We start from the raw sequence: 26812 nt of genomic DNA, 5'->3' as shown, positions 1-26812 counted from the left end.
CGCTGCGGGCAAGCGGTGCTGGGGGCCTGCTCCTGCCCCAGAGACGCTGCCCGCACCCACTTCTCTGGCTTGTGGGGGCAAATTCCTTCAGGAAATGTCAATTTCCAGAAAAAAAAAAGCAAAGAAAAACCCCAAAACAAGAGGCTGCTGGTGCACGTTGGGTCCCGTCCCATTTCCTTCTCCAGGGAAGCGTGGCCGCACCAGCACCGCCCTGGCTCGCAGCAGGACTCCAGCATGCAGTGATTGCTCCAAAGAACAAACCAAGGTGAAGATTTTGACAAAATAATTTTATTTTGCTTCGCTTCATTTCTGCCGAAACCTCACATTTTTTATTTTTTAATTTTTTTGGCTGAAAAACAAACAGAAAAAAAAAACACAAAAGGGCCAAAGAACCAAATCGCTTCGCCGTCTCCCGCAGGCGACCGAGGGGCTCTTTTGACCAGATTTGGCTGCTGGGGCCACTGCAACCACCCCAAAATCCCTCAACATCCCCCCTCCCCGGCGCTCAGCCGCAAATCAGCCCCCCCAGACCGAGCCCTTAAGCTCCTCTTGGCGCCGCTCGCAGCTCTTGCGCCCGAGGTTTTTCTTAAATCTTTTTTTTTTTCTTCTTCCTGTTTTTTTTTGTGTGTTTTTTTTTAAATTAATTTATTTATATATATATTTAAAAAAGCAATAGTCCTTTGGTCCCTAAACTCTAAGGAATGATATGACTCTGAAACAAGTAATCCTATGTCCCTGTGCCAGTGACAAGCAGGGGGAAGTGCGTGTCCCGCCACCCTGCTCCATGGGATATATATATATATACTTATTTATATATATCTTCTGTAAGTCCAACATCCTTTTATCCTTTTTTTTCCCTCTTTTTCCCAGCCAGACGTGGAAAAAACTATCACGATTTCTCTTTCCAAACAACCATCCTCCAGGTGAAGCGCCCAAGGCTGGTCCCTTCCCGCTGCCTTTGGTTTAAAGTCCGCGTGGAGCCTCTGTTCCTCGTTCCTCCTGGGAAATTTGTAGCAGCAAATGAGTGCTTTAAAAAGGTAGCTCACGTCCCGGCCGCCCGGGCCTTGGTCCTCTCTCCCGGCGAGGGATTTGGCGAGTCCCAGCGAGCGGCCAGCAGCGAATCTGAGCCCCGCTACCACTGCCGCGTCGCTCTCCTTCCTGCCTTCCTCGCTCTCTCAATCCCGTTAAGAAACAAACAAGACCATTTGGATTAAAAAAAAAAAATCAAAAAGGAAAAGAAAAGCTACGACCAGAATGGCTCTCTTCTTCGCGTTTTTTTCTTCATCGCCTCCTCCTCCTATTCCTCCTCCTCCGGGACATGTTGCAAAGAAAGAGAGTTACGGGTTTGGATACTGCACTTGGGGAAGGGGAAAGTCGTCAGACACCGCGGGACGCCCGACCTGCAAGACAGCGAAGGCTCCGTGAGCGATCCACGGCTGCTGGGCAGGATCCGGCCCACCCCGGCAGTGCCCAGCTGAAGCACTAATCCCACATCACTGGGATTTTACCCAAAACAGACGCTCTTCATCCCAGGCGCCCAGCCCCACAGACTCTTCTGGGAGCAGAGAGCCCAGCACATGCATGAGGGCATTTCTGGAGAAAATCTGGCTCAAACCAGTGGTGCTGCAGGTGACACCACCAGGTCCCCACCTTACCTCTCCGTAGGGCCAGGGTGGGCAGGGGTCAGTAGGGTCTGTTGGCATCTTTCGGCCGCTTTAGCTGGACTTTTAGCCTCTTCATGCCGATCTGGAAGCCGTTCATGGCCTGAATGGCTGCCTGAGCGCTAGTCGGATTGTCAAAACTGACGAAACCTGGGGGCGAGGGACGGGGCGACAGAAGGGGGGACAGTTTGTCACCACCAGCATCACACCTCGCTGCTCGACTTCAACAGGGTCACGGCCCAACTTCATCATGGACCCCATGCTCCCCCAGATGGGCTCACAAAGCCCAGGAATGGCCTCTGGGGTGGGGAGGTCTGGGGGGACAGCGAAGCCCCAAACTGCAGGGCGCTGGGTGATGACATCTCTGGGGACACCAAGGTTTGTGAGGACATCAAGGTGACGGGGCCTGTGGGGACTCTGGGGTGAGAGGATCCACAAGGACACGGGGTTGACAGGGTCTGTGGGGACACTGGGGTACGTGTGTTTGCAGGGACACTGGGGGTGATGAGGTCTGGGGACACGAAGGTGATGCAGTGACATCCTAATTAGCGGCAGCAGGAGGTTATGTCCTTCTGTCCTGGCACGGTGTGGTCCTTCAGCCCTGGGGTGACAGCCACCACGCTGCTTTGGGTTTGGTCACCCATCGGTGCTGCCCGGCCACCGGGGAGAGCCCCAGACGGTGACTTACCAAAGCATTTACTCTGGTTGGTGGCACGGTCCACAAAGACTTTGGCAGAGATGACATTGCCGAAAGGCAAGAACATCTGCGTGAGCTCTGCATCCCCGAACTCCTGGGGCAGGTGATAAATAAACAGGTTACAGCCTTCGGGACCTGGGTGACACACAAAGGACAGGGCCACATGTCAGCCACGAGGCGGGGGCCACCGGGAGCGGCAGAGCAGCCGGCCCCGCAGCGGGGTGCCCCCCTTACCTTCCCGCTGCTGCTGCGGGATGATGGGCGCTTGCTGGGGGAAGGCTTGGCTGATGGGCGCGTAGGCGGTGGGATATGCTGCTGGAACAGAGAAACACGGCGCTGAGACCCTGGCACAGGATGGGGACCGGCCCCCGGAGGGATGTCCCCAACTGCCACCCTCGCTGGCCCCAGCGGGGCTTCATCACCGCGTCCCCAGCACGTGGGGTTTGGTGGCACAGAGGTCTGAGCAGAGCCATGGTCGCTGCTCGGGTGGTGGCTGCTTCCTGAGGCCCCGTTCCTCCCTTGTGGCATCGGGGTGGGACGTGGCACCGTGGGAGGGCGCAATTGGGCTTCAAAAGCCTTTCTGGGGTGCTGGCTCCCCCTGCAGTGCAGCCTGCCTCTGCCAGCAGGGCCCTGGCCTGCGGAAACGGCTCTCCCAGTAGGGATGCTGAGGGCACCAGTAACACGGCCTTAAGGTGGAGGAAAGAGGCTTTTATCAACTTTTGGTTGGCCAAAATAATGACCAGGGGTCAGAAGCTTTGTTTTCTGTTGCAAAGCTGGAAATCGCCACTGGTGCTCCTAATTAAATACCAACTGCCAGGCTCAGAGTACTTCCACAGCTTGCTCTGACATCCTTCTCTCTCTGCATTACTGCGCTAACCCGTGCCCGGGACACGTGGGGCCGCGCTGCCCAGCTTTGACCCCCCCGCGGCGCTCACAGCCCCCCTCCAGGAACCGGCACAGAGCAGAGCTGGGAGAGAGGGAGACGTGCAAGCGAGGTTTGAGACCTGCATAGTGCTGCATGCCCGCGTAGGCTTGCTGGAGGGGATCTGCCACTGTGGGGCTTTGAGCTGGGAAGAGAAAAGAAGGGAGAAGGAAGAGAGTAAGCGAGGGAAAGCCGAGGATGACCAGCTCCCAGCACGCGTCCCCGGCACTGGGGAGGGTGTCCGAGCCCCCCCACGCTGCGTGGGGCAGTGTGAGGACGGCACCTGGGTAGGGGTGGATGCCGTTGGTGTAGATGGTCTCAGAGGCGGGCTGCCCGTTGGTCTGCGGCGGCAGGGGGCTGAAGCCGTTCACCCCGATCGGCGTGGCGATGCTGGGCACGGGCGCCGTGCTGATGCCGGGGGGGGTGCTCGTACCTGCGGCCCCGCGGGCAGGAGGGAGGGCATCAGCGCCAGCGTCCCCCCGCCGAGGCCACCAAGGAGGTGGGTGGTGGGGTGAAACCAGGGGCTGTACCTGAAGAAGGGGTGAGGGGGGCAGCCACCAGCCCGCTGACGTTGAAGGCGGCCATTTGCTGCATCTGGGCGGCAGCGATGGCGGCCATGGGGTTCAGGCAGGTCCCCTGCGCCGCCGCCATCAGGGCCGCCTGCTGCTGCATGATCTGAAGGGGGAAGGAAAAACAAAGGGAGGAAAGAGGGAAAAGTGAGCGAGGTGCAGAGGAAGAAAGAGGCAAGGGAGGATAAATTAGCATTTCCAGCACGTTCCCCGAAAAAAGACGTGTCCCCTCCCGTGCTGACCCCATGCCACCTCCTACCGCTTGCGTGTAGGCCCCGTAGGCACCGAACTGGATGGTCATGGGGTTGAAGATGCCCAGCTGCCCTGCCATCTGATGCATCCGCCGCAGGGTCCTCTCCTTGTCTGTGTCCGCAAACTTCACCACCAGGCTGGATGAGGCGCCCTACAGCGGGGGCGAGATGGGGCTGACAGCGGGGCCACCGGCCTGGCGTGACCCCAAAATGTCACCCTGTTCTGGGGACGACCTGCTGGCTCCCGGCAGCCGCAGCGTCCTCGCCCCGCAGCCCTGGGATGCCGCCTGGTTGGCAGCAGCAAGCAGTGATCGATGCGAGGTTTAATTACAGCCGTCTTTCCTCCCGGCGGCTGCTCCCTGACCGCTGTTTTCCTTTCCCCCTCGCTCACGGTTTTGACCTTCGGTGTTAATTAAATCACACCTTTCTCCTGGAGCGAGGGAATTAGCCCCACGCACCCACCCCCAGCGTGAGGAAAGGATGAACCTCAGGGTGATGTGGACAACAAACTGGGATTTTGATCCAATTAGACAGATCAAATTAGCCCATGATTGGATTATGGAGACAGCACAGGGGGTAGGATGAGAGCCACGGGGCGCGCCCGGCGCTTACCGGCATGGTTTGGCTGCCGTGCAGGCTGTTGATGGCAGCCTGCGCCTCTGCGTGGCTGCCATACTTCACAAAGGCACAACCTGCGGGCAGAGCGGGGGCACGGGAGAGGTGGTTTGTGGGGGCTGCCCGGCTGGCAGCTCCCATCCCCCACCTCCCTGTTTCCCACCTTTGCTGGCTCCGTCGGGCCCGCGGAGGATGGTGCACTCCTCGATCTGGCCAAAGGGCTCAAAGAGGCGCCGGACGTCGTCCTCGCTCTGCTGCTTCCCCAGCATGCCCACAAAGAGCTTCCTGTCTTCTAAAAGCAAAGCAGAGCCCGTCGGCAAGGGGGACGCCACGCGCCGTTCCCTCCCCTGTGCCAGGTTTGCAAATGGTCGTGGAGGAAAAAGAGGCTGGGGAGGGAGGGAGGCCAGCAGCACCAGTGCAGAACCCCGTGGTGGAGACGCAGGGTTCTTCCTCCCCATCCTACAAAACGCACGGGGTGGGAACCCTCTCCTGCGGGGGGGTTTCTTAGGGGTGAGGCAGGGCTGAGGACCAGGATCCTGCTCCCGTGGTGCCGATGCTGTCCCGTGCCACAGGACGCGTAGCGATGTGGCTGGGGAACAAAGCCCACAAAACCCCAGCAATTGCATTCGTATGATTGACTATCAGAATAACCCGCAGTCCCCGGCCGTGCCCGGGGGACATCAATAACCCAAACACGAGAGAAGGGAGAGTAAATAATGAGAATTTCATGATTATTACCAGCATCTGTCTTGCGCGGCCGCACGGTCCCGCCGCGCGCTAATGGCATTTGACAAAGAAAATAAGGTGCCCTGTCAGAGCGTTGCCGGGGAAATAAATAAATAACAGCAGGAGACGATTAATGCACCGTCCGTTAAGGTACCGGGAAAATTAGTTAAGGGAATAGGGCTCACGCATTGTCTGGTTAAACATAAACCATCTCCCCGCGAAGGCGGCCGAGCGTCGCCTCCTGGGCGAGGGGGCCGGAGCTGGGCACCCGAGCTCACCCATCGATTTTTAATCCCTCACCAATTATGCTCGGTAAGTGGGTAATTTATTTGCTGTGTCCCTCCAGGACGCGCTCGGAGCAGCTGCGTTGTGCCAAAGAACCGCGGCGTGCTGTGGACGTGTGGATGCCCGCCCCGGCCAGAAGGACAGGGCGCAGCTGGCCGTCACGCCAACATCCTGCGGGTCCCCGCGCGGCTGCGGTCCCTGAGGGCCTTTGGGACTCAACAGCATCATGAGAAGTGCCAGGTCTCAGCCCTCTGACTTGAAACGTTGCCGAGCCACGTGCTCAGGGCATCCATCGGGCGGCCCCACGCCCTTTCAGGTGGCTCGGGGGGTGCACCTACCTCCTCGTCCCTCGCTGTCCGCCGGCTTCACCTGGATGGGGCGGTTCATCTGCAACACACAACCGGGAGCAGGCGGTCGGCGGCAGTGCCACAGCCCCCGGTGACACCTTCCATGGGGAAGGGCAGGATCTGGGGGCATGGGACAAGGGCACGGCACGGGGACAGAGCGGAGGGTCCAGCCCCAGCCCTGCGGGGCTGGCTGCGCTTTGGGGGCGGCAGGTGCCCCCCGCTGCCTGGTGAGGCCACGCGGTGGCAGTGAGGACGTGCACGGGTGTGACGCGTGCCAGGCGCTGTGTCGTCCCTGCACCCATGGGCGTGACGTGTGTGTGCACCAGGACGCAGGGACAGTGCGAGCGTCCCCACAGCCGTGCCTCCCTTGGCCCAGTGCCGCACGGGGCCATTTCTCCTTCCCACCTCTCTCCCCCTCCTCTTCCCCCCTTTTTTTCTGAAAACGCGCTACAATTACGGCAGTTTCCACGGCAACAAGCGTGCATCCCCCGCGCTGCCGCGCCATGTGCTTGATATGGTCGTCACGGCAACGGCAGGCTGACACGCGTGCACCCAGCATGCGTGTGGGGGGTGTCACGCATGCAACACGCCACGGGTGTGCCGGGAACGTACTGCACGGCCTGGGCGCACGACAGTGGCGCGCGAGGACGTGCGTGCAACGGGCGTGTAAAGACGGGCACGCGCGTCAGGCTGGACACCCGCAGGAGGCAGCCACCCATACAAGGATGTGCCCCGAAATGCCACCGCCGCCACCGCGGTGGCACCCCCAGAGCTGGGTGGGGGCAGCACCGGCCCCCAGGTGATGATGATGAGGAGGAAGGCTCAATGAGGAGGAGGAGGAAGGCTCGGGAAGAAGAGGAGGGCGGTTTCCACGGCAACCGCCTCGTCTCCCGGGAAACGCGGGGAGGAGATGTCAGCGCAGAGGCAGGGATGCTCGGGGAGGGGACCGATGGACACGGGGTCCCTGCATCCTGCTGTCACAGCCGGGAGGAGGGACCCCATTTTGGGGGGCGGGGGGGAGGCGCTGCCGGTCGCGTTCACCAGCACGGCGGCCTTTGATGGAAGATCTTTCCCGTTCCTGCCGTGATACACTCAACATAATGAACCCAGTGCGTGTGATTTAGAATAACATTTCGGAGCCGCAGAGCGCCGTTTCGATGTGCCTCCCGTCTCCGCCTGCCGCTTATGGACCCACATCGGTCCTCCAAGAGCGGCTGATGTTTGGGAACACCGGGCCGCGGGGACCCACCAACCTCCCCCGGGGCTGCGTTGCGCCGGGGAGAAAACCAGAAAGGGTTTTTCGGTACCCCCGGGCTCGCTGAGCGCTCCCACACGCGTCTGTTGTGCCCACGGCCTCACACCCACACTTGCACGCGTGCCGTGCACGCCCGCAGCCTGGTGCATGCCCGTGCCAGCACGCCTCCGTGCACCGCCGTGCACGCTTGCGCCCGCGCAGCCCCACGTCCGCCCGTCCTCGCACGCCCTCGGCGCAACCGCACGCCCACGTGCAGCCGCACGCCGGCCCCACGCGCACGTGCAGGTGGCCGTACGCCCCTCTGGGTGTGCGAGCTGCACCGCACGCACACCCACGGCCCCCGCGCGCAGACACCCACTTACCGTCTGCACGCCCGCTCGCTCCCACCAGCACCCCCTTGCACACCCCACTAAACCCTGCGTCCCCCCGTCGCGCACCCCCTTGCACACACACACACACACACGCACGCACAGGCGCACGCACACACGCGCTGCCCCCCCGCAGCCGGGCGGGGCCGTGCCGAGCCGTGCCGGCGGACAAAGGCGGGGGCCCTACCTCGATGCAGAGGATCTTGGAGCCGGCGGGCACCCACAGCACGGGCGGCCGCGGGCCCGGCGCCGGCACCTGCGGCAGCTGCATGGCCCGGCTCGGCCCGGCCCGGCTCGGCCCGCTTCGAGCCGGCCCGGCCCGGCTCCACCCGCGGCGGCTCGGCTGGGTCCGGCCCGGCTCGGCTCGGCTCGGCTCGGTTCGCGCAGCGGCGCGCGCGGGAGGCGGGGCGGGGGCGGGGCCGAGCCGGGCCGAGCCGGGCCGGGCCGAGCCGGGGAGGGGCGGGGCTTCGGCGAGGCCACGCCCCCCTCCCCGCGCCAGGGGGCGAGCACGAGCACGGGGGCGAGCGCGAGCAGCGCGCACCCGCAGAGGCGCGCCCACGCGGCGAGGAGCGGGGCCCGGGGCCGCGTGCCCGGCGCGGGGCGGGGCGGGCGGGCTCGTCCCGCAGCCCCCCGCCGTTCACTCTGAAGCCTACTGACGTGCAGCGGGAAGGCGGGGTGGGGACGGCGCCCTCGGCGGCGCCCTCCGGCCCCATAACAAAAGGGCTCCCCGCACGCCCGAGGTCGGCGTGTGTATTTACAGGCCTCGCGCTTTCCCCAGCCAAGCGGCTGCCCTATCGATTTTGATTTAGGAGAATAATTAAATATTTATTTTCACTTTGTTAAAGCTCGGGAGGTCGGAGCCCACAGAAAGCGCAGCGGCACGCGGGCGGGAGAAAATCAATGCCTCGGTTTGCGGCCGCTGGAGCGGCTCCTGCACCATGCGCTGGGACCCCGCTGCGCCCTGGCACCCTGGCGTGTCACCCAGGGGTGACAAACCCACCCCCGTGGAGGGGGATTTGTTAAAATGTGACGAGCCTGCGTTTAATTGGGCTGCATTTGAGCACGCACCCAGCACCCACAGAGCTGGTGTCATCCCCAGTCTCCTGGCCACTCCGGCGTCGTCCCCAAGCGCTAGGCTGAGTGCTCTGAACTCATCACAGCGGTGATGCGGTGACACAAGGCACAGCTGAGGCCACAGCCCCCCACAGCAGAGCATCCCCTGAGCCAAAGCGATGCCTATGCACGCTGCATGTGCCCAGCACAGCACCCACTGCACCCATGGCACCGCGGATGGGCAGGGGAGGTCGATGCGGTGCCAACCCCTAAATCTCGCCCCGATTCCCGGCTGTCACTTACCCCTGGCAGCGTCTTCTGCTCGTGCAGGGCACTCTGAGCCTTCAGGGCTGAGTCGCGGGCGCAGTAGGTGAGAAAGGCACAGCCTGCAGAGATGGGGAGACAGGATTAGCGTCTGGCCTGGTACCCATCGCAATGCCCCGAGCACCCCAAATTCCAGCACCCGGTGGCTAACGTGGCTCTGGGGCGCATCAGCACCCGGACACCCATCCTGGGACCACGTGCACGTGAGCAAAACCGCCAGCCCTGAGCTCAGCCCCAAAGCAGAGAGGGAGATGTTAATGCAAAAGAGACGAGGGAGCAGCAGGAGGAAGGTGAGGGTGCACAGTGAGGCCAGCAGCTCTCCGGCCCCAAGCACAGCACCGGGGAGCCCTGGGGAAAGCTGCAGCCAAAATCCTCCGGGAAGCAGGTTTCCAAGAGTCGATGCCGCGCACCCCGGAGCATCCTCCCCGCTGCGGATGGCATCGCGCCGCGAAGGCTCCTCCAGCATCACGTCGCGGCGCTTCGGGAATCAGAAATGCGCCCGGGGCGAGGTTTTCCCACGCTGACTCACGCTGCCGAGCGCTCGCTCACCCCACGGCTCACGCGGCAGGGACGGGGCCGGCTCTCTTCTGTCCCCACGGGAGCATCCCGGGTCCCCGTGCCGCCGCGCCGCTCCCTATCCGAGGGCTCCCCGTATTTGCCGAGGTCACATCCATAAGCTTCTGAAAGTGATATTAAAACAGCAGCAAAACAGTTTCCCTTCAACAAAGTAAATATTTAATGAATAAAATTGACATTGATGCATTTTTAATATTGGCACAATTAAATCCGCCAGCTGATTAAGTATTAATAACTCTTAATAAGTACAATCAGCGTGCCTCGGAGGAGAGGGAGCGTGGCAGCGGGGCGGGGGGCGCCGAGGGATGGGGTCCTTCAGCCACCCTGGGTCCTGGGCACATCAGCCCCTGTGGGGGCAAAGACAGAGCCCCTTTGGTTAAATATTAGGTGGAAAACGGAGGTCGATGCAGTGGCTCGCTTCAGCCCCGAGCTGTGGGTGCCTCTGCCTTCCCAGCCGCCTGCGTTTCCAGTGTTTGCCATTTGTAATCAAGCTGGCTTCCTCCTCTCTGCTCTCTTTTCCTTTTTTTTCCCCTCTGCGGGCAATGATGTGGACGGTGCCCAGGAGAAGTTCGGAGGGCAGCAGCGGCAGCCACGTTTCCCCTCAGAGGCTCGCCAGGAGCAAGGACAGCATTTGATTAGAGGAGCATCCGCAATAACATTGTGTTCCTGGGCCATGGCAGTCAAAACCTGTGCTGGACAAAGTGCCATTGGGGCCGGCACGGTGCAATCCCCTTGTCCTAGGGCACAAATTCAGCTTCGGAGGCATTTTGGAGGCCTTGGTGCTGAGAATGAAGGAGTCCAGGAGTCGTCCCAGGCCAAAGGGTACCGATACACCAGCATCCGCTAGCGCCAAGTTTCGGCTTCCAAAAATGTCCCGGAATGCGGTGACAGCTTGCGGAAGAGCACGAGGTCCCATCCAGGTGACACCCAGAGCTCCACGGTCCCACTCTGGTGCGGTGGACCCAGGTGGGCATCCCCAGCCCAGGCAGTGCCCAAAACAGCCGGTGGCTGCTCCCAAGGCAGGTGGGAACACCCCACATCTAGGTGGGTGCCTCCTGCTTGGGCGGTTGTCCCCGTCCCAGGGGTTTCTTTGCTTCAGATGCGTGCCTCCACCTCAGGAGTGCCCCTCTACAGGGGTACCCCAACCTCAGAGGTACCTGCACCTCATGGTGCCCCAGCTCTGGGGTACCTACACCTGTGGGGCACCTACACACCTCATGGTGCATTTACCTCAGCGATGCCTCCACCTCAGGGGTAACTTCATCTCACGATACCACACCTCAGAGGTACCTCCACCTCAGGTCTACCTCGAGATCGGGGATAACTTCACCTCATGATGTCCCATCCCATGGAGCCCTACCTCAGGGGAGCCTCCACCTCATGGTACCCACCTCAGGGCTGCCTCCACTTCAAAGGTGCCTTCCCCTCAGGCATACCTCCAGATCAGGGGTGCCTCCAACCCACTGTACCCACCTCAGGGGTGCCTCCAACTTGGGGGTGCCTCCACCTCATGGTGTCCCATCTCACGGAGCCCTGCCTCAGGGAAGCCTGCACCTCATGGTAACCACCTCAGGGTTGCCACCACCTCAGGGCTGCCTCCACCTCATGATGTCTCACCTCAGGGGCACCTCCACCTCAGGGCCGCCTCCACCTCACGGAGCCCCACCTCGGGGGTGCCCCCACCTCATGATGTCCCACCCCATGATGTCCCACCCGAGGGGTGCGTCCACCTCACGGAGCCCCTACCTCACGGAGCCCTACCTCAGGGCTGCCTCCACCTCAGGGCTGCCTCCACCTCAGGGCTGCCTCCACCTCAGGGCACCCACCTCGGGGGTGCCCCCACCCCGTGATGTCGCACCTCAGGAGCCCCACCTGAGGAGCCCACGGCCGCCGGCGCCCCGCCGCGGGCCGCCCGTACCTTTGTGCATGCCGGTGAAGCGGTCCTTGAGCACGGTGAGCTCGTAGATGCGCCCGAACTCCTCGAAGAGCGGCTTGAGGTCGCTCTCCTCCAGGTTGCGCGGGATCTGCCCCACGAAGAGCTTGATGGCGTCGTGGTCCTTCATGGCGATGGCGCCGGCCGGGTGGCTCAGCCCGTTCACCCGGCCGCTGTTCGCGGTGCTGAACGCCGCCCCCGCCGGGCCCGGGCCCGCCCCCGCCTCCGCCGCCGCCGCCGCCGCCGCCACGCCGCTGCCCGCCGCGGCCATGGCCGCTCCGCGCCGCGCCCCGCCCCGCCCGCCCCGCTCGGCGCCGCTCGGGACCGCTCGGAACCGCTCGGAACCGCTCGGGACCGCTCGGCGCCGCTCGGCTCGGCCCGGCCGCGCTCGGCCCCCCCCCCTCCGCCCGGTGACGTCAGCCGGCCGGCCCCGGCCGGGCGCGGGGCATTAGCATAATGAGGGAGCGGCGGCCAATCCCGCGCCGGCCCCGCCCACCGCTGCCTGCGTCATCGCGGCCGGGCCCCGCCCCCGCCCGCCCCCCGCCCTCGGTAGGCTTCAGAGTTAACGCCCGGGGGCCGTGAGGGCACGGCCCGGGGCGGCCGCAATTAGGCGGCAGCCGTTAAGTGGGGGCGCGCGGAGCAGAGGCCGGGCGTGGGGCGCTCGGCTCCCCACAACGGGGGGCAGGCGGCACGCGGGTGTGTAGCCACATGCGTGTGTGTGCGGCCATAAGCATGTGTGTCTGCAAGATACACATCCTGCAAGTGTGTGCAAGTGTGCAAGCCGGTACATGCTGCAAGTGTGTGCAAGTGTGCACATGTATGTGTTACAAGTACGTGCAAGTGTGCGAGCATGCACGTGCATGTGTTGAAGGTGTGTGCAAATGTGCAAACATGCACGTGTTGCAAGTGTCTGCGAGCATGCACATGCATGTGTTGCAAGTGTGTCCAAGTATGCAAGCATACACACGTGTGTGCAACTGTGCAAGCGTGGACATGCACGTGGTGCAAGTCTGTGCAAGTATGCAAGAATGCACATGCATGTGTTGCAAGCACGCACATGTTGCATGTGTAAGTATGCAACTGTGCGAACACATGCATGCATTGCAAGTGTGTACAAATGGTTGCAAGCACCTGCAAACAGTTGCAAGCACATGCAAATGCAGGCCTGTATTGCAAGCCAGTGCAATCACACACTTGCACAGACACCTGTGTGAATGTGTTTGCGACTTGTGTTTGCAAGCATATGTGTGCATATGCATGCAAATGTGGACACAGGTACAAGTATGTGCACGTTCATGCAGCACATGCATGTGCACATGCACCCAGCTGCACACGTGTGCGTGCACGGGCAGGAGCTGCCTCCGCGGAGGCTCCCGCCCTGGGCAGGGCTGAGGCCGGACCTCCTGGCGCTCCCAGGGGGGCAGCTTCATACAGAAAATGAAAATTAATTCCTACAGCACGGAGCAGCATTTAATTCCCAACAAAACCCAACGGCAAAACATACTTATCTCCCATCGCCTCCAACCGAGCCAGGAATTATCGATTCCTGCCGCCTGTTGCACCAAGAAACCCATTTGTCCGTCGGCCCAGCTTTGGTAATTACTTTTTTAATCTCGTTTTTGAAACGTTTTTGCATAAACACAGTCATTATTTTTTTTTCCACCCTCCTTTGCTGCCGGCCCTGCTTGTGGGCAAATCGTGCCCTTGCGCGTGCACCCAGCGCTGGGTGGAGGCAGCACCCATGGGTGCCCTGCGTCTGCGGCGGGTGTTTTCGGGGAGCGGAGCCGAAATCTCGGGGCTGGGCAGGAGGCATCTGCCGCTCCTCAGCGCCGCTTGGGTTTATTTTTAAACCCGTTGGCCCCGAGTGATTCACACGCTGCATGTTCCCGTGTTCTCCCCGGCAAGTTTTACATGACAAATCCCGGGTAAAAATAGATGTTCTCGAAGGAGCCGACACGCCGCGAGGATGCGGCGGGGGAAATGGGGGGACCGGCGGCACCCCGATGGTTGGGGACCCCACGCCATGGCAGCCCCCTGGTCCCCGGCCACCAGGTCACCCCGCAATGGGGAAAAAAGCAATAGGGCTGCTTTAAAAAAAAAAAAAAACAACAACAAAAATCAACATAGGTTAAAGCCAATCCCAAAAGAGATCCCAGCGGGATACTCACTGGGAAGGGGCTGCTCAGGAGCATTGGCCGGAGCAGAAGTTGTCCTCGGGGGGCTGAGAAGCTCCTGCGAAGTTTCGAGTGTTTGCTCCTACAGAAGGAGCTCGGAGCTCTTTAGGACGTGGCGGTGCATCGAGCCCCAGCAAAATGAAGCAGCTGTTATTATTATTTACATCTTTTGTGTTACTCAATTTAAGAGAAACAAACATCACGGGAGGGGCAGACGGCAGATTGGCAATCCCGGCTCACCTTCAACGCCCTACCTCAAGCACCAGGCAAGGACAGCAATTATTGACCAAAACAACAGAGAAAAGGGGCACGAGTTTCCCAGGGAGACCCGGAGGAAGCAGAGGAGCATCTTCACTCAGGACGCAGCGCGCAGGACGGCCGCCCTTCCCTTCCCTTCCCTTCCCTTCCCTTCCCTTCCCTTCCCTTCCCCTGTCCAGTTGGAAAAAATACCCCCCTTTTCCCCCAAATCTGGCCATGGGCTACGCTTCCCTGCTCCGTGGTGGTTGGGCTTCCCAATCTTTTCCCCGTAAGACGGGGGCAGTTTTACCACCACAGCCAAGTACTGCCTGGGTACCCCTATACAGGAGGGTGAAGAAACGCAAGGCTCGACAATTTAGGAATATTTTAATTCTAAGTAAACAACAGTGAGAAGCTTCCATCCATAACGGAGAGCAAACAGCAGACCTCACTCATTTCAGACCGGGACACACGCCCAGCAGTCCTGGCCTGGGGGAATTCTCCCCGAGAGATCCTCACGTTTGAGCTGGCCGGGATTTCCAGCGGGGCAACCCCAGCCGTCAAACGACGAGAACCCCGGCTGTCCCGGCTCCCTGGGACAGCAATGGGGCAAGGACCGTCTCTTCTCCAAGGAAAATACTGTCCAAACCAAGCCACTTGGGTACAGAGGCAGAGCTGAGCCCCTCCGAGGACAAGAGAGCAGCAGGGGGACACAAGAAGCCTGAGCAGAGGCAGCAGCCGACAGCCGACGGAAGAGCTGAGCGGTGCCTCGGGAACATCCGCACCCAGCTCCCGCGCTCAGCTCAGTGGCTTTGCGAGGTCTGAGAGGCTCCGGGGCTCGTCTCAGGAGCAGCCAGCCTGGGAGCAGACAGGGTTTAGGGACACAGCTGGGGCACAGAGAGAAGCGATAGGGAAAGGCCAGGAGGCAGCGGGTGACACAGCAGTGCTGGTGACATCCCAGCGCAGGCAGCGCCTTCAGGGGCCAACAGCAGGAGGTGGAAAGGAAAAGTGAGGGAGCCCACTTGGCCTGCAACATGAGGATTCCCCCCCACACACGTTACTGTGCAACTGGACGCCACATTCTCTTAGCAGGGAGGAAATCTGGGATACTGGCAGAGAATAAGCACGGTTAACCCAGCTGAGCAGGCACCCGGCGCACTGCAGAGCCAGCAGCATGAGGCACAGCCAGACGCTCCTCCACAGGAATCCCTGCAACGAGCCTGCTCCAGGGCAAGGCCTGCCCAGCAAAAAGCCCTCGCATGGTCTTCCCAGGCCCCAGCTGGGTATGAAGAGGCACCTTTTTCTCTTTGGGGTCATTTATTTATAGATTTAAAGAAACTAAAATAGAAAAAGGGGCAAGGAGTGCATACTAAGGAAAAAAAAACATTCATTGCAACAATGCAAGAGCAGAAGCAGGGGGAGTAAAAGGGTCCCTTCACCATGCCAGCAGCTTTTGAGGGAGAAAGAGAGATCATTCCTCCTGTGCGCAGAGACCGAGGGCAGCAGGACTCTCCCTTCAAAACCCGTCGAATTCGTGGTCACAGTATCCTACGAAGAGAGGCTGTGCCTGGACACCACGCCTGGAAGCAGAGCAGGCAGCGGGCGTTACGCGGAGGACACAGAGCTGGCGGTCGGGTCTGAGGGGTTAGAGGAACCCAAAGCAGCCACCAGAGCCCCGACTCAGATTTGTGCAGTTTGCATCCTGCGCTTACAGGTTGGGTTTTTGCTCACATGTGGAAGCGAGGCCTAAGGGCAGTTTTCCTGGGGATGAAGCGATGGCAAGTGCCACAGGGCAGTGCCTGATGCCGCAGGGGGGTGGCAGGAGCTGACGGGGCCCCCTCCCCAGCACAAAATCCTCTCCCCCGCAGAGCCACCAGCCCCCACCGGCAGCAGGGACCCCCTTTTCCAGCACAGCCCAAAGCAAGCCCTGCCCACGCACAGGCACGAGAAATGCTCTGGACTTTAGGGGTCGTTTCACACCCAGGGCAGCCCGCCTCCCCCCCTAGCACCCTCACGGCCCTGCCCAGGGTCTGTGTGGAGGGGGTGTCCCCTGCAGTGTCCCCCCACGCTGCGAGGAGGGTCGGTTACCTGAGAAGCTCGCAGCGGAAGCTGGCCAGCCGCACGTAAGCATCTTGCAGGTTCCTCACGGTCGCGTTACTCCACAGCCTCTCGGCTACGGCCCCAGCTCTTGGCCTTAAGGAACAAGCCACAAAGGCGGGCCGGTCAGAGAAAGCTTCTCACACACTCCCATAACACTTCCCCAACCCAAGTCCTCCAACACACGAAGGCGTGTGGCTTCTGAACGTTAAAAGCCCCACGCCTAGATGGGTGCAGGTCGGGAGGTGTCCTAACGACAGGACAGAGACCAGCAGTGATCAGACTGGCTGCAGCAGCAGGTGGCACAGGAGCAAGTTTTGCTCTTAGAGATGGCCACAGAACCTTGTTTAAGCCTCAGTGAAGCTGTTAGTGCCACAGATGTGCTGCCAGAGGACGGATACGAGTGCCACGAGACCGAAGCAGCATCCCTGGGTGCACACCACGCCGCGCTGAAGGACCAAGCTAACCTCCCCAGGACATCTCTTACCAGAGCCTGGGGGCCAGGTTGGTGACGTCCACGTATTCGCCCCACATGCACGCCTCTCCGCCGATCACCAGATCCTTCTGCTCAGGGCTGCCTGCCAGAGGACACAGCTTTCAGGTGATCGGGTGCTGTAAGGTAACAGAGCACCTTCCTGCCCCGCACGGGGGGACGACTGTAACAGCAGAGAGCTGGCTCAGCTACAGAAGCTGTGATTTGCTCTTCTGGAAGCCCCAGCTTCAAACCCTGGGGCAGGGAGAGCTGAGGCGCAGCCTGTTTGCAGCAAGGGGACAGCACGGAGCCCAGGAGCCAAGGCACGGTGACTCGAGCACGTTCACACCACCAGTGAGAACAGAGCATCACGAGAGACAGCCCCGGAACCACCTCTGAGCAAGAAGCCAGCTGCCAGAAGGAAACGTGCCCCGAGGAACGCACCTGTGAAATCCAAGGGCTCCACCTGGTAGGCTGCCATCCAGTCCTGCCCGTAGGAGATGCGGTTGAGGTACCAGGGGGCAGAGAGCAGAGCCCTGTAGCCAGCCTTGGTGACGTTCGCCATCTCCTCCTTGTAAGGCAGGGAGTTCTTCCACACGTGGATGATTGTGTCCGGCCTCACCTGGACCCGCAGCACAAACACACGTGGAGCCCGTGCACAGCATCAGTGCAGCAAGGGCACCACCTCCCCTCACGAGCAGAGTGCCCCGGAGACATCCCCAGCTCCAAACACCTCCTGATGCTCTGGTGACCAGGTCCTGCACCAGAACACGCCATGACCCGTTATCATAATACTGGGAGGTACAGTTACACCCACCCACCTCCATCGCCACTGTCCTGACACATCCAGTCCCCCCAGGGAAGCTCTCCTTGCTCCGTGCTTGCTGTTTCATGGCAAAAGCCCCCCAAAGGGCCAGGGCACCAAGGCGGGCACTGGATCGACTTCTGAGCCACGTCCAGGCTCACTTGAGTGAGCAGCACCGGCACCATTTGCCCAAGCGTTAGGGAGTTGTGCCAGGGAACGCAGGCAGCTCTCACCTTCGCTCCGTTGTCGAACACCTCCTGCCACACCATGTAGCCTTTGCCAAGGGAAGAGACGATGTCCAGAAGCCTGGGGTGGAAACATTACTGAGTTTGGGGTCCTCCCAGCTACATTCCCCTCTCGTTGCCAGCCGCACGCAGCCAGAGCAGCAGCACCAATATCCTCGCCATCCCCAGGGGGACAGGAGGGTACTGCTCATGGAGAAGGGAGAAAGCACAGCCCCTCCCAGGGCTCTTTTGTCCCTCAGCCCCAGACATTTTTGCAGTCAGTCTCCCCCCAGAAATGTGGCTAGGCTACTCTGTTCAGGGACAGAAAGACAGGCCCAAAGGACTACACTCCTACACTTGAAAAGGAGATTCGTTGTCTGAGACAGCAGGAGACATTTGTGCCTGTCATACTGCAACTGCAGGCGCAGCCATCCTCACCTCTGGATGTAGAATGACTCCAACTTTGTGTAATCTTCACCAAAGCCCATCTCCTCCATGAAGGCACGAATTTGTGGATTGGACTTCCTGCGTACCAAAAAGAGGAGAATAAAAACCCCAGGCACCAACCCAGAGAGCCTCTCTCTCTGCCCAGGGGAGCAGGGCACCGAAGATCTGCAGGTGATCGTGGCCATGAAGCATGGCTGTGACTAAGGGGGCCTGTGCCAAATTTCTGGCTCCCTCTTCCACAGGAACAACCCTCTGCTCTCCCCCTATCCATTAGGGGGGCTGTTCTTTCAGGCACCCATCCCCAGGCATGTGCCAGGCACCCAGGCAGCAGAGCACCAGTCTTGTTTCAGACCCCAGGCCCCCTCCAGACCGATCTCTGACCAGGCATCACTCACCAGCACGTGAAATCCACCTCATCGCCACCGAGGTGCAGGAAGTAGTCTGGGAACACAGCGCCGACCTCTTGAAACAAACTGGTCACAAACTGGTAGGTGCTGTTGAGGATGGGGTTGATGGGCCCGTAGGTCCCAGAAGGATCCTTGCCCAAATAACAGGGAGTCAGGAGGTCTGGAGCACCTGGGTCACGACAAACCCAGTACAGTGAGGAAGGGGCTGAAGGGGGCTGTATCGCCTCGTGTAGCCACCCAGACCGCCCTCGGCACAGCCCAGTGACCACTGGGGGACAGAAGCCCCAAACAGCGCACCAGACGCATCCCTGGCAGCAGAAAAGTGCTCTGTGACTTGGGAAGTCTGATGTGCTGGGAGCGGATCCGCATCCTGCGCTGATCTGCGCTCCCCACCACATCCACACACTCATCTCGGGCAGAGGGCAGCGTGTCAGGACGGGGGCACAGCTGAGAATTTGCACTTAACCCCTGCGGGATGTGGCTGCCCACGCCCTGCTTCTGAGATCCACGTCACAGAGACCCCTCCCCAGCCAGGTACAACCACAGCTCTCACACCCACACCCCCAGGAAGGGTCCGCTCCTCACCTGGCCCCCAGGACATGGTGTGCCCGGGAGTGTCAAACTCCGCGATCACCCTGATGCCACGGAGCCGGGCGTACTCAATCACCGCCTGCACGTCACTGGCTGTGTACACGTGGGTCATGGCATTGAAGGCTCCCTGGGGGAACACGTGCGGTCACTGCGACCAGCACCCAGCTGGCCGGGGGGCTGCACGATGGCCAGCAGGGGTTACCTGCTTGCTGAGCTCTGGGAAGGTGAAGCTCTCGTACGGGAAAGACGGGTCGTCCACAATGTGCCAGTGAAACACGTTCAGCTTGTTGTAAGCCATGACGTCCTGGGAAGGAACGGGAACACAGATATACGCACCATGCTCCTTCTGAAAGGTCAGCCTGCTTGTCACAGGAAGGAACCACGGGATCTCAGGTCGCTGAGTAACGGACAACACAACGGACGAGCACAAATGCTCCCCAGGACCCAAGAACGATTCCAGCACCACAAAGAGCTGCAGAGGGCCATCAGTGCTTCTGCTCGCAATAAAATCCCTGCTCTCCTTATACCAGAGCCAACGGTTGAGATTTGAAGTTTAATTCTGCCTGGGATGGATGCAGAACCGCCACCCACTTTCATCTAATGCCACTGGGAAGTGTTTTTCCCTTGCCTCAGAAAGGATCCAGCCTTGGAAAGTAAGCCAGGCTGCAGGAATCTGAGATACCTCAGGGCTTTTTCTTCCTTCTCCCACTTAGAAAGGGAGCTGAGAAATCACCTAAATCAGCTGTGAGTTACACCAGGAGCAAACACAGCCACAGGCACAGAGTACTGCACTAGGAAAGACTGACAGCACGGAGGCATTTTTCCATCATGCAAATCTGTGTACTAAGAATCCAGGTCAGGCTGCCATCCCACCCCAGCCTGTTGCTTCATCCAGAAATAAGCAAGCTGGTGTTCCTCAAAAAGCTTCCGTTTGGCAAGCTCTTCCTTGATGAGAAGTGAACGCAGTGGCCCATGCACAGCCGCATGGCTGGCTCTCCCTAGACAGCTCCTGGAACCATCAGAAATGAGCAACACACACCCCAAAAAAACAAAAGAAAACAGAAATGTGGCCCTCCAGGCTATTCAGGGAGGCTCAGTTGTCAGAGAGGGACACCCAGCTAAACCACTTTGCCTGCCAGTGGGGCAGACACATGCCTCCCAGTCCAGGCACCCTACCAGGGTCTGCAGGATGGCTTTCAGAGGCAGGTAGTGGCGAGAGGTGTCCAGCAACAGGCCTCGGTGAGGGAAGCGGGGAAAGTCCACAATTTCTGTCTCGTTGACGTAGTACTGCAGGAGGAGAGAGGACAAGGAAGAAGTGAGCAGGGCTCCAGGCAACACAGCCATTAGCAGGAGGAAATCAGGGTCATCCTCATCCCCAGGGCAAGCAGGACGAGCAGCGTGCGAGCTGGCCAGAAAGAGCTGCCGTGCTTTACCCAGCTCAGGAGGCAGGACGCACTGCCCCGAAGCACAGCTTGCCCCCAGGAGACGAGGCAAGGACTCGTAGTGCTGCGGGAGTCGTGCTGGGCAGCCCCCGCACGAGCCACCCACTCACTCACCGTGCCGTTCTCATCTCTCCCAACAAGCTGGCTGAACGTCTCCAGGCCTGCAGGAGAACCACACACAGTCACTCGCTCAGCACAGATTCCAAAGAGAGCTCAATTAATTAAGTCTATGGGAGAAGAGAGGCACAGGGAGATGTCCCGGTCTGCAGGGAGGGCGGGAATGCCCAGCAGAAAGCTCCGTGACTAAGCACACCTCACCTCTGAGAGCTCCCCAGACAGCATCGGCGTAGAGCAGCAAGGAGTCCCTTGAGATGTGCAGCTTATCTGAAAAAACAGCATCGGTTGGACTGGCACAGGCATTAGGTTCCTCGCACGCTGCCTGAGGGCACGAGAGTCCCAGCTGTGGGGTCACAGCTGGACCAGCAGTGGTTTTGGTACAGGACTGCACCCCTGGGTCCCAAGGAGCTGATTTTGGGGTAGTTTTTTTGTTTTAAAACCTCTCTCACACTACCAGCAACCTCAGGTAAGTTGCTCGCCCCTGTCCCAATTTCTCAACAATACAGTGAGGATCCCGCCTCTCCAAAAATAGGATTAAGTGCTGTAGGGTGTTATTTCCAACCAAGAGGCAAAGAAATACCTGTGCTCTGCTCCAGCTATCTCCTCCCCAGTACTTACAGCTCTCGTTGGAGTCCAGGCTGGGAAAGCCATCGCAGCCCGGCGTGGAGACCAAGACAGAGAGCTCACTGCAGGGCTTCCTCCAGGGCTGCTTGCTCTCTGCAACACAAAAAAAAGGTTGAAAAAAAAAAAAAGGTCAAAAAAGATCAAAAAAAAAGGTTGAAAATGAATGCAGGTGTATTGCAAAGTTGGGCTGGATTAGAGGCAACTGCAAAACCTGGCCTGAAGCTTTCCTAGCACAGAAAGGCCCCTGTCTGACTTCATCTTCTGCAGAGCTGGTCGCAGGCCCAGCAGCTGGAAAAATAAACCCAGCTGGAGCTCTGGCTGCTCTTCCCTATCTGAAGAAACATTCTCAAGCCCAAATCTTCACTGGAGCACACGGGAGATGCTGCCCTGACTCCCAGGGGAGGTGCTAATCCTGCTCTGAGGTAAGTGGGTCTGCTCAGAGCCATCTCTGGCCAGGAGGAACGTTGGTGGGGCGCTGCCATCACAGCCGTGGTTCACACCTACAGCCCCACAGCATTCCCAGGGACAGCCAACACTCAGCACAGCCACCAAAAAATAAGAAGCTTGGCTCTGAGGGAGCCTCATCAACAAGTCAGACACCAAGCTTTGGAGAGACCGTGGCACCACCAGCATTTGGGTGAAACATGGAGAGCACAGGAGCCAGAGACCCCAAACGTCCCCATGAAGGAATGGTGAAACCTCTGTGGCTGGAGGGAAATGGCTCAAAAACACTCCTCCATTTTCAGGTTTCCTCTCAGTACAGACAAGCCGGTAGCCAAGGCAACCTTGCAGACGTGCGAGCTGGCACATGGAGCACAGCAAGACCAGCTCCCTACGCTTGGCAAGGCAGCAGCTCAGCAGGGACGGCTGCTCTCAAGCCTGGCGACACGGCAAATACTCATTTTCTCCCTAGGGCCCTTCCCAGGATGAGCACTTCCCAGCCTACGCCTCTCACCTCCGGCCGGATGGAGATTTTGGTTTAGTCGCAGGAACGCACCCTCCAGGAGCAAGCAGCAGCCGCTCCGAGGACGAGGGGGACTGCGTTTAAGGTGAAGATGTTTCCAAATTTCCTACCAAGCACCATCAGCCCTTTCAGCAGCCTTGAGAGGAAGGAAGTTACTGCCCGGCAATAATCCAGGCGCTGCACAGCACGGCCTGTTACACGCCCTGCAGCGTGCCACGGGGAGTACCAAAAAGCACTGTAGCTGGGCAGCGCAAAGGGGAAGTGAAGCAGCAACAGAATCGGTCCCCCCACCACACTTAAACCTGCCTGAGAGACATCCCTGAGCACGACACACAGTGCAGAGAGCACAGCACGGGTAAACCTCGCTTGTCTGATCGGGGAGGGAATCTGCAGAACGTGTATTTGAACAAATGTACTGACATCTCTGTGCCAAACCCAAAGCAGCCTCCTTGACCAGGGAGCGGCAGGTGCCAGCACCACCAGGCTGGGAAGGCAACGCGGACGGGCCCAGAAGGAATCGATCGCCCATCAGCCAAAAGTTCACGGTTAAAAACAGTGCTACGGAGGTGCAAGTTGAGTTAATTACTGTCACAGGCTGGAAGGACGCTAAAGCAATGGTCACAGCGGGTTATTAGCAATAAGGCATCAGGGATGAGAGGTCCTGGCTTCAGCTCCATGCAGGGTCCAGGTCACACGCTCACAAGCGTTTCGGAGGCACGCAGCTGAAGGACTACAGACGAAGGAAGAACAGCAAGGGAAATCCCAACTAGAGACAATGAAAAGTAATATTCTTCACCTTGAGGATGGTCAAACCCTACAGTATGGACTGAGCTCTCCATCCTTGCAGATATCTCAATTTCAGCTGGACACAGCCCTGAGAAGCCTGACCCTGCTGCGAGGCTGGCTCTGACCCCAGGGCTGGCTCTGATTTGAGCCAGGGGTTGACCAAATACTCCCCCGTGTCCCTCCTAACTTCAGTCAGCCTGCTTTCACGCTTGGAGTCCAGCAGCGTTTGGGCATAATCCACAAATCCCCAAAATGTTTTCAAACCCTGGCAACACGCAACTGCCCCTCCAAGTGCACTACGGTAACAGCTGCTGGATCACCCCACCTGCGGCAGCGGTCGCTCGGCTTCCACTCAGAGGGAGAAAAAGACTCCGAGACGCCTGCTCTCGGGGCACAATCCACACCTGCTGGATGTGCTGCAGAGCTGATCAGCTCACACAGGAGGGGATGGCACACTAACATTTGGAGGGTTTGAAGAGGACCTTAAACTTGTTCTGTGGGAAGTCCAGCGCTGCCGTGGCATGCTCTGAAAGCAGGTCAGGAGAAGATGCTGAAGTCTCCTTAATTCTCTGCAGTGGGATCGGCATGCTTGTTTGTTCAACTGACATAGCTGCTTTCTAAAACAGGAAGAAAACTCTTTCTGTCATTTATTTTCTCTATTAATAGAAACTATTTTTTTTTCCATGCAGGGTTCCCACTCCTTGCTATTACTAACTACTCATGTGGAAAAAAAAGGAAGGCCGAGAGGAAAAAAGCCCTAAAATTAAGCATGCAGACTGAACTCCACATAAAACAGTGTATGGAAAAGGGTGAGTATGCAGGGAGAGCTCGATCTGGTGATCACAAGAAATTGCTCCAAACGATGTGATGGCCATAGCTCCCTCTGACAGGAGCAGGAAAACGTGAAAAATTGAAACGATGCGGTCTTTGCAACCCTCAAATGGAAACTTATTTCTATTGCTACCTAGAAGAGTCAAGTTTAAGAGATAAGCCAAATGTTTCTTCTCAGTGTTTCACACTTGCCTTTGTCACGGTGCACCTGAGACAAAGCAGGGCAGCTTCCAGTGCTGTCACCCTACTCTACTCTGATCAGCAGTGACAGAGTTCACGCTGACATACCGGGAAGCAGAGTTACGAGCTCTTTTTGATGAATGGAGCGTTTCACACTTCGTAGATGTAGCTCTTCAGGCTGCCTGCAGACCCACGCAGGCACTCAGCCTCCATGCGTGCCGGCTGCTCGATGTGTGTGCTTGCCCTGCAAAAGCAGCCAGGGAGTTCGCAGCATTTCACCTCAGACATGCAGCAAGACAGCACTATTTCACAAAGAAGCCCAGGTTGCAAGGATGTAATGACCGGCCACAAATCAAGCCTAGGCTCCCAAAGCTTTTTGCTTTTTCTCATCTTACACTATAGAAAATTTCAGGGTGCATCCAAGGGCTGTTACCTCTTTGCCAGAAAAACCACACCGCCTCGGGATGCTGACCTGTTCACCTTGTGAGAATAAATGGCAAAAAAAGCCCCAAAACAAGAATACGTACTTGTGAGAAACAGGCAACAGCAGTTCTTTCTCAAGGCAAATCTTTGCACTGGATGCACAAAGAGCTGCTAGAAACGGGAAGAGCCAAGACTTGTGAAAAGCGCTGGTAAGACTGGCAGCAGCTCTCCCCGGTCACGAGTAAGAAAAGGAAGCAAAACAAAACGCTGCAGTGCTGAAATGCAGTCTGGGGGAGATAAAAACGAGATAAAAAGAACAAGCTGACCGAATGAAAGAAATTTCTTTCCTTGAAAGAAATGCAAGATGACTGGTGCTCACCGTGCTGTGGAAGGTGTCTAGCCTATGTTTGATTTTTATTTTTTATTAAAAACAAAAACACAAGCACAGCAGGCACTACCCTGCACATACAAAGCAACAGTGGCTTTTGCTACAAGACTCAATTCAACCAACCAAGTCACCAGACTACAGCCACCACTTCCTCTAGCCATCAACCCCAGGTGAATTAAAGAAGCAGAAGGAGGGAAAAAGCAATACGTGGGATTCACGCACCCAAGATAGGAATTTTCAGACAGGAGCTGGGCACTGAAGCTCCAGGCTGACTTGGGCTCGTGCTCCCCAGTGCAGAATCACTAAAAATTTAACAAGTTGCTTTATTTGAGGCAGTTAGTTAGTTTGCTGATACTGCAAAGTCCCCTGAAACTGTTGTACAGGAGGTGGTGACACCATGAGCAGACCAGGCTACCAACCCAACAGTGCAAACTGGGACAAGCTGCAGCACTGGAGATTTCCTTATCTTGTCATTGAGTCAGCTCATCCCCACTCACCTTTAGGAGCTGATTTTCAAAAAAAAAACCAGGGTTTAACTCAGAAAAACACAATCTCTGTTTCAACAACCACATCATGGAGAACAATGTCCTTTTGCTGAACAAGGATTTGGTGAAACCAAACTTCCCAGTAACAAAGTTTCTGCTGGGCTGAGCCAGAACCGAACAGGTTTTGGTGCACCTTCCAAGCCAACACGAGGCTGGTCTGCCATGAACCAAGCAGGAGCAGCTCTCGCCTGCCACAATTACCGCATTCAACGCCTAGGTGCAGCTCTGTCTGCCGCTCCTGGAAGCACACACACCGCTTCTTCCCCACACGGATACCCAACCTGAAGCAAGGAGCCCTTCTACGGAGCCAGAAGAGCTTCTTTGGCCTGGGGAGAAGGACTTTGACAGGCCGAAGAGCCATGCCCCACCTGGGCACTGTCTGAGACGTGGACCTTTGGTTTATTACGGTGTGAGGCTAGAAGGTCCCACCGCAACACGGGACACCTGCGCGTTAAGGAGCAGGTTTCCACAAGACGCACACAACTTTTTGGAGACTCAAATCTCCGTGCCCGCTTCCCCCAGCGGCTCCTCGTCCCCCGCCAGCCCCAGGAGCCCGCCGGGCCGCTGGGTGCCCCCCGCCCCGAGCCCTCTCCCCTCGCCTCACCCGCGGGGCGTGCGGCGCCGAAGATGAGCGCCCGGTACCGCTGGAAGGCCTCGTCCAGCACGGCGCAGCCCGGCCCCACGGCCGAGCCGGCGGCGTAGGAGAAGCGAAAGCGGCCGGGGGGCAGCGGGCAGCGGGCGGCCGCCGGCGGGGAGAGCTGGCGGAGGGGCTGCGGCCACACGGCGGCCGCCGGGCCCAGCGCCGCCAGCAGCAGCAGCAGCGCCCGGGCCGCCGCCATATCGCGCTCCCCGCCCCGCCGGGGGTGCGGCTTCGGGCCGAGGGCGGGCGGCCCTGGGTCCCGCACGGCTCTGGGCTGCCGGAGGAAGGGGTTAAATGGGAGGTTGGCGGGGTTTCTGGGGAGAAACTGAGCCCCCGAGCAGCTTCAGGCTCCTTCCTCCCAGCTCCGTGCTCCTCAAAGGGAAATGAGGGTGCTGAAGTCCTAGCCGTTAGGTGCAGGGCTTACGTGTTTAAGGCCCTAAAATCTCACCCAAACAGCGTTTTACTGAACAGTCCTCCTCTGCAAAGGAATTAAGCTTTTGAGCATCGCAAAAGCATCATCAGGGGCTGAGGGAACGGGGGTTTCTGTGGGGCCGGGAGGGTGGAGGAGGATGCTCGCCACAGCGAGGGAGCCTGGGGGCCAGGGCACAGGAGAGGATCGCGGTTCGGTTGGGGTCTAAACATGAGTGTAGGGATTTCATGGGGTTGCCACAGACAGGTGGGGGAATTTCAGGTGGAGGGGGGCTGTGGGGCACCCCCAGACTGAGGAAGCCTGGCTCCGTCCATGAGCTTAACTCCTGCACAGCACCGCAGCCTCCTTCCCCAGCCCTGAGGAGCCCCCCGGAGCTGCCTGTCCCCTCCAGGACGAGGTGAACCAA

At 59.0% G+C, this 26812-nt stretch overlaps 2 protein-coding genes across 11 annotated transcripts; both read right to left on the bottom strand.

Annotated features, from left to right (window-relative positions):
- Positions 1–268: 268 nt before the first annotated feature.
- Positions 269–11853, bottom strand: CELF6 (CUGBP Elav-like family member 6; the record flags this gene model as incomplete). Of its 9 annotated transcripts, none has more annotated exons than XM_080607323.1 (13): positions 269–1400; positions 1656–1811; positions 2350–2493; positions 2593–2673; positions 3363–3425; positions 3564–3713; positions 3811–3955; positions 4109–4252; positions 4713–4792; positions 4879–5007; positions 6065–6113; positions 9053–9135; positions 11568–11853. In XM_080607323.1, the coding sequence occupies 12 exons, from the start codon at positions 11851–11853 to the stop codon at positions 1684–1686; spliced, it is 1482 nt and encodes a 493-aa protein (XP_080463449.1). In that variant the 3' UTR covers positions 269–1400; positions 1656–1683. The 9 variants fall into 9 exon arrangements, with proteins under 9 accessions (XP_080463449.1, XP_080463450.1, XP_080463451.1 ...); XM_080607324.1 differs by having other exon boundaries at positions 2593–2670; positions 11568–11848; XM_080607325.1 differs by having other exon boundaries at positions 4879–5004; positions 11568–11822.
- Positions 11854–14363: 2510 nt separating this feature from the next.
- Positions 14364–26204, bottom strand: HEXA (hexosaminidase subunit alpha). 2 transcript variants are annotated; one of them, XM_080607305.1, is made up of 14 exons: positions 25941–26204; positions 21214–21312; positions 20797–20862; positions 20593–20639; positions 20213–20323; positions 19239–19340; positions 19031–19163; positions 18434–18614; positions 18030–18116; positions 17601–17673; positions 17007–17184; positions 16578–16668; positions 16082–16186; positions 14364–14851 (listed from the first exon to the last, which is right to left on the bottom strand). In XM_080607305.1, exons 1-14 carry the CDS (start codon positions 26173–26175, stop codon positions 14797–14799), a joined length of 1563 nt encoding a protein of 520 aa, XP_080463431.1. In that variant the 5' UTR covers positions 26176–26204; the 3' UTR covers positions 14364–14796. The 2 variants fall into 2 exon arrangements, with proteins under 2 accessions (XP_080463431.1, XP_080463430.1); XM_080607304.1 differs by having other exon boundaries at positions 14364–15573; positions 25941–26203.
- Positions 26205–26812: the final 608 nt, after the last annotated feature.

The sequence above is a fragment of the Anser brachyrhynchus genome, assembly GCF_964034855.1.
Source record: "Anser brachyrhynchus genome assembly, chromosome: 11".
NCBI lineage: Eukaryota > Metazoa > Chordata > Aves > Anseriformes > Anatidae > Anser > Anser brachyrhynchus.
The sequence above is the reverse complement of the archived record's forward strand: the minus strand, read 5'-3'. Positions and strand labels throughout refer to the sequence as shown.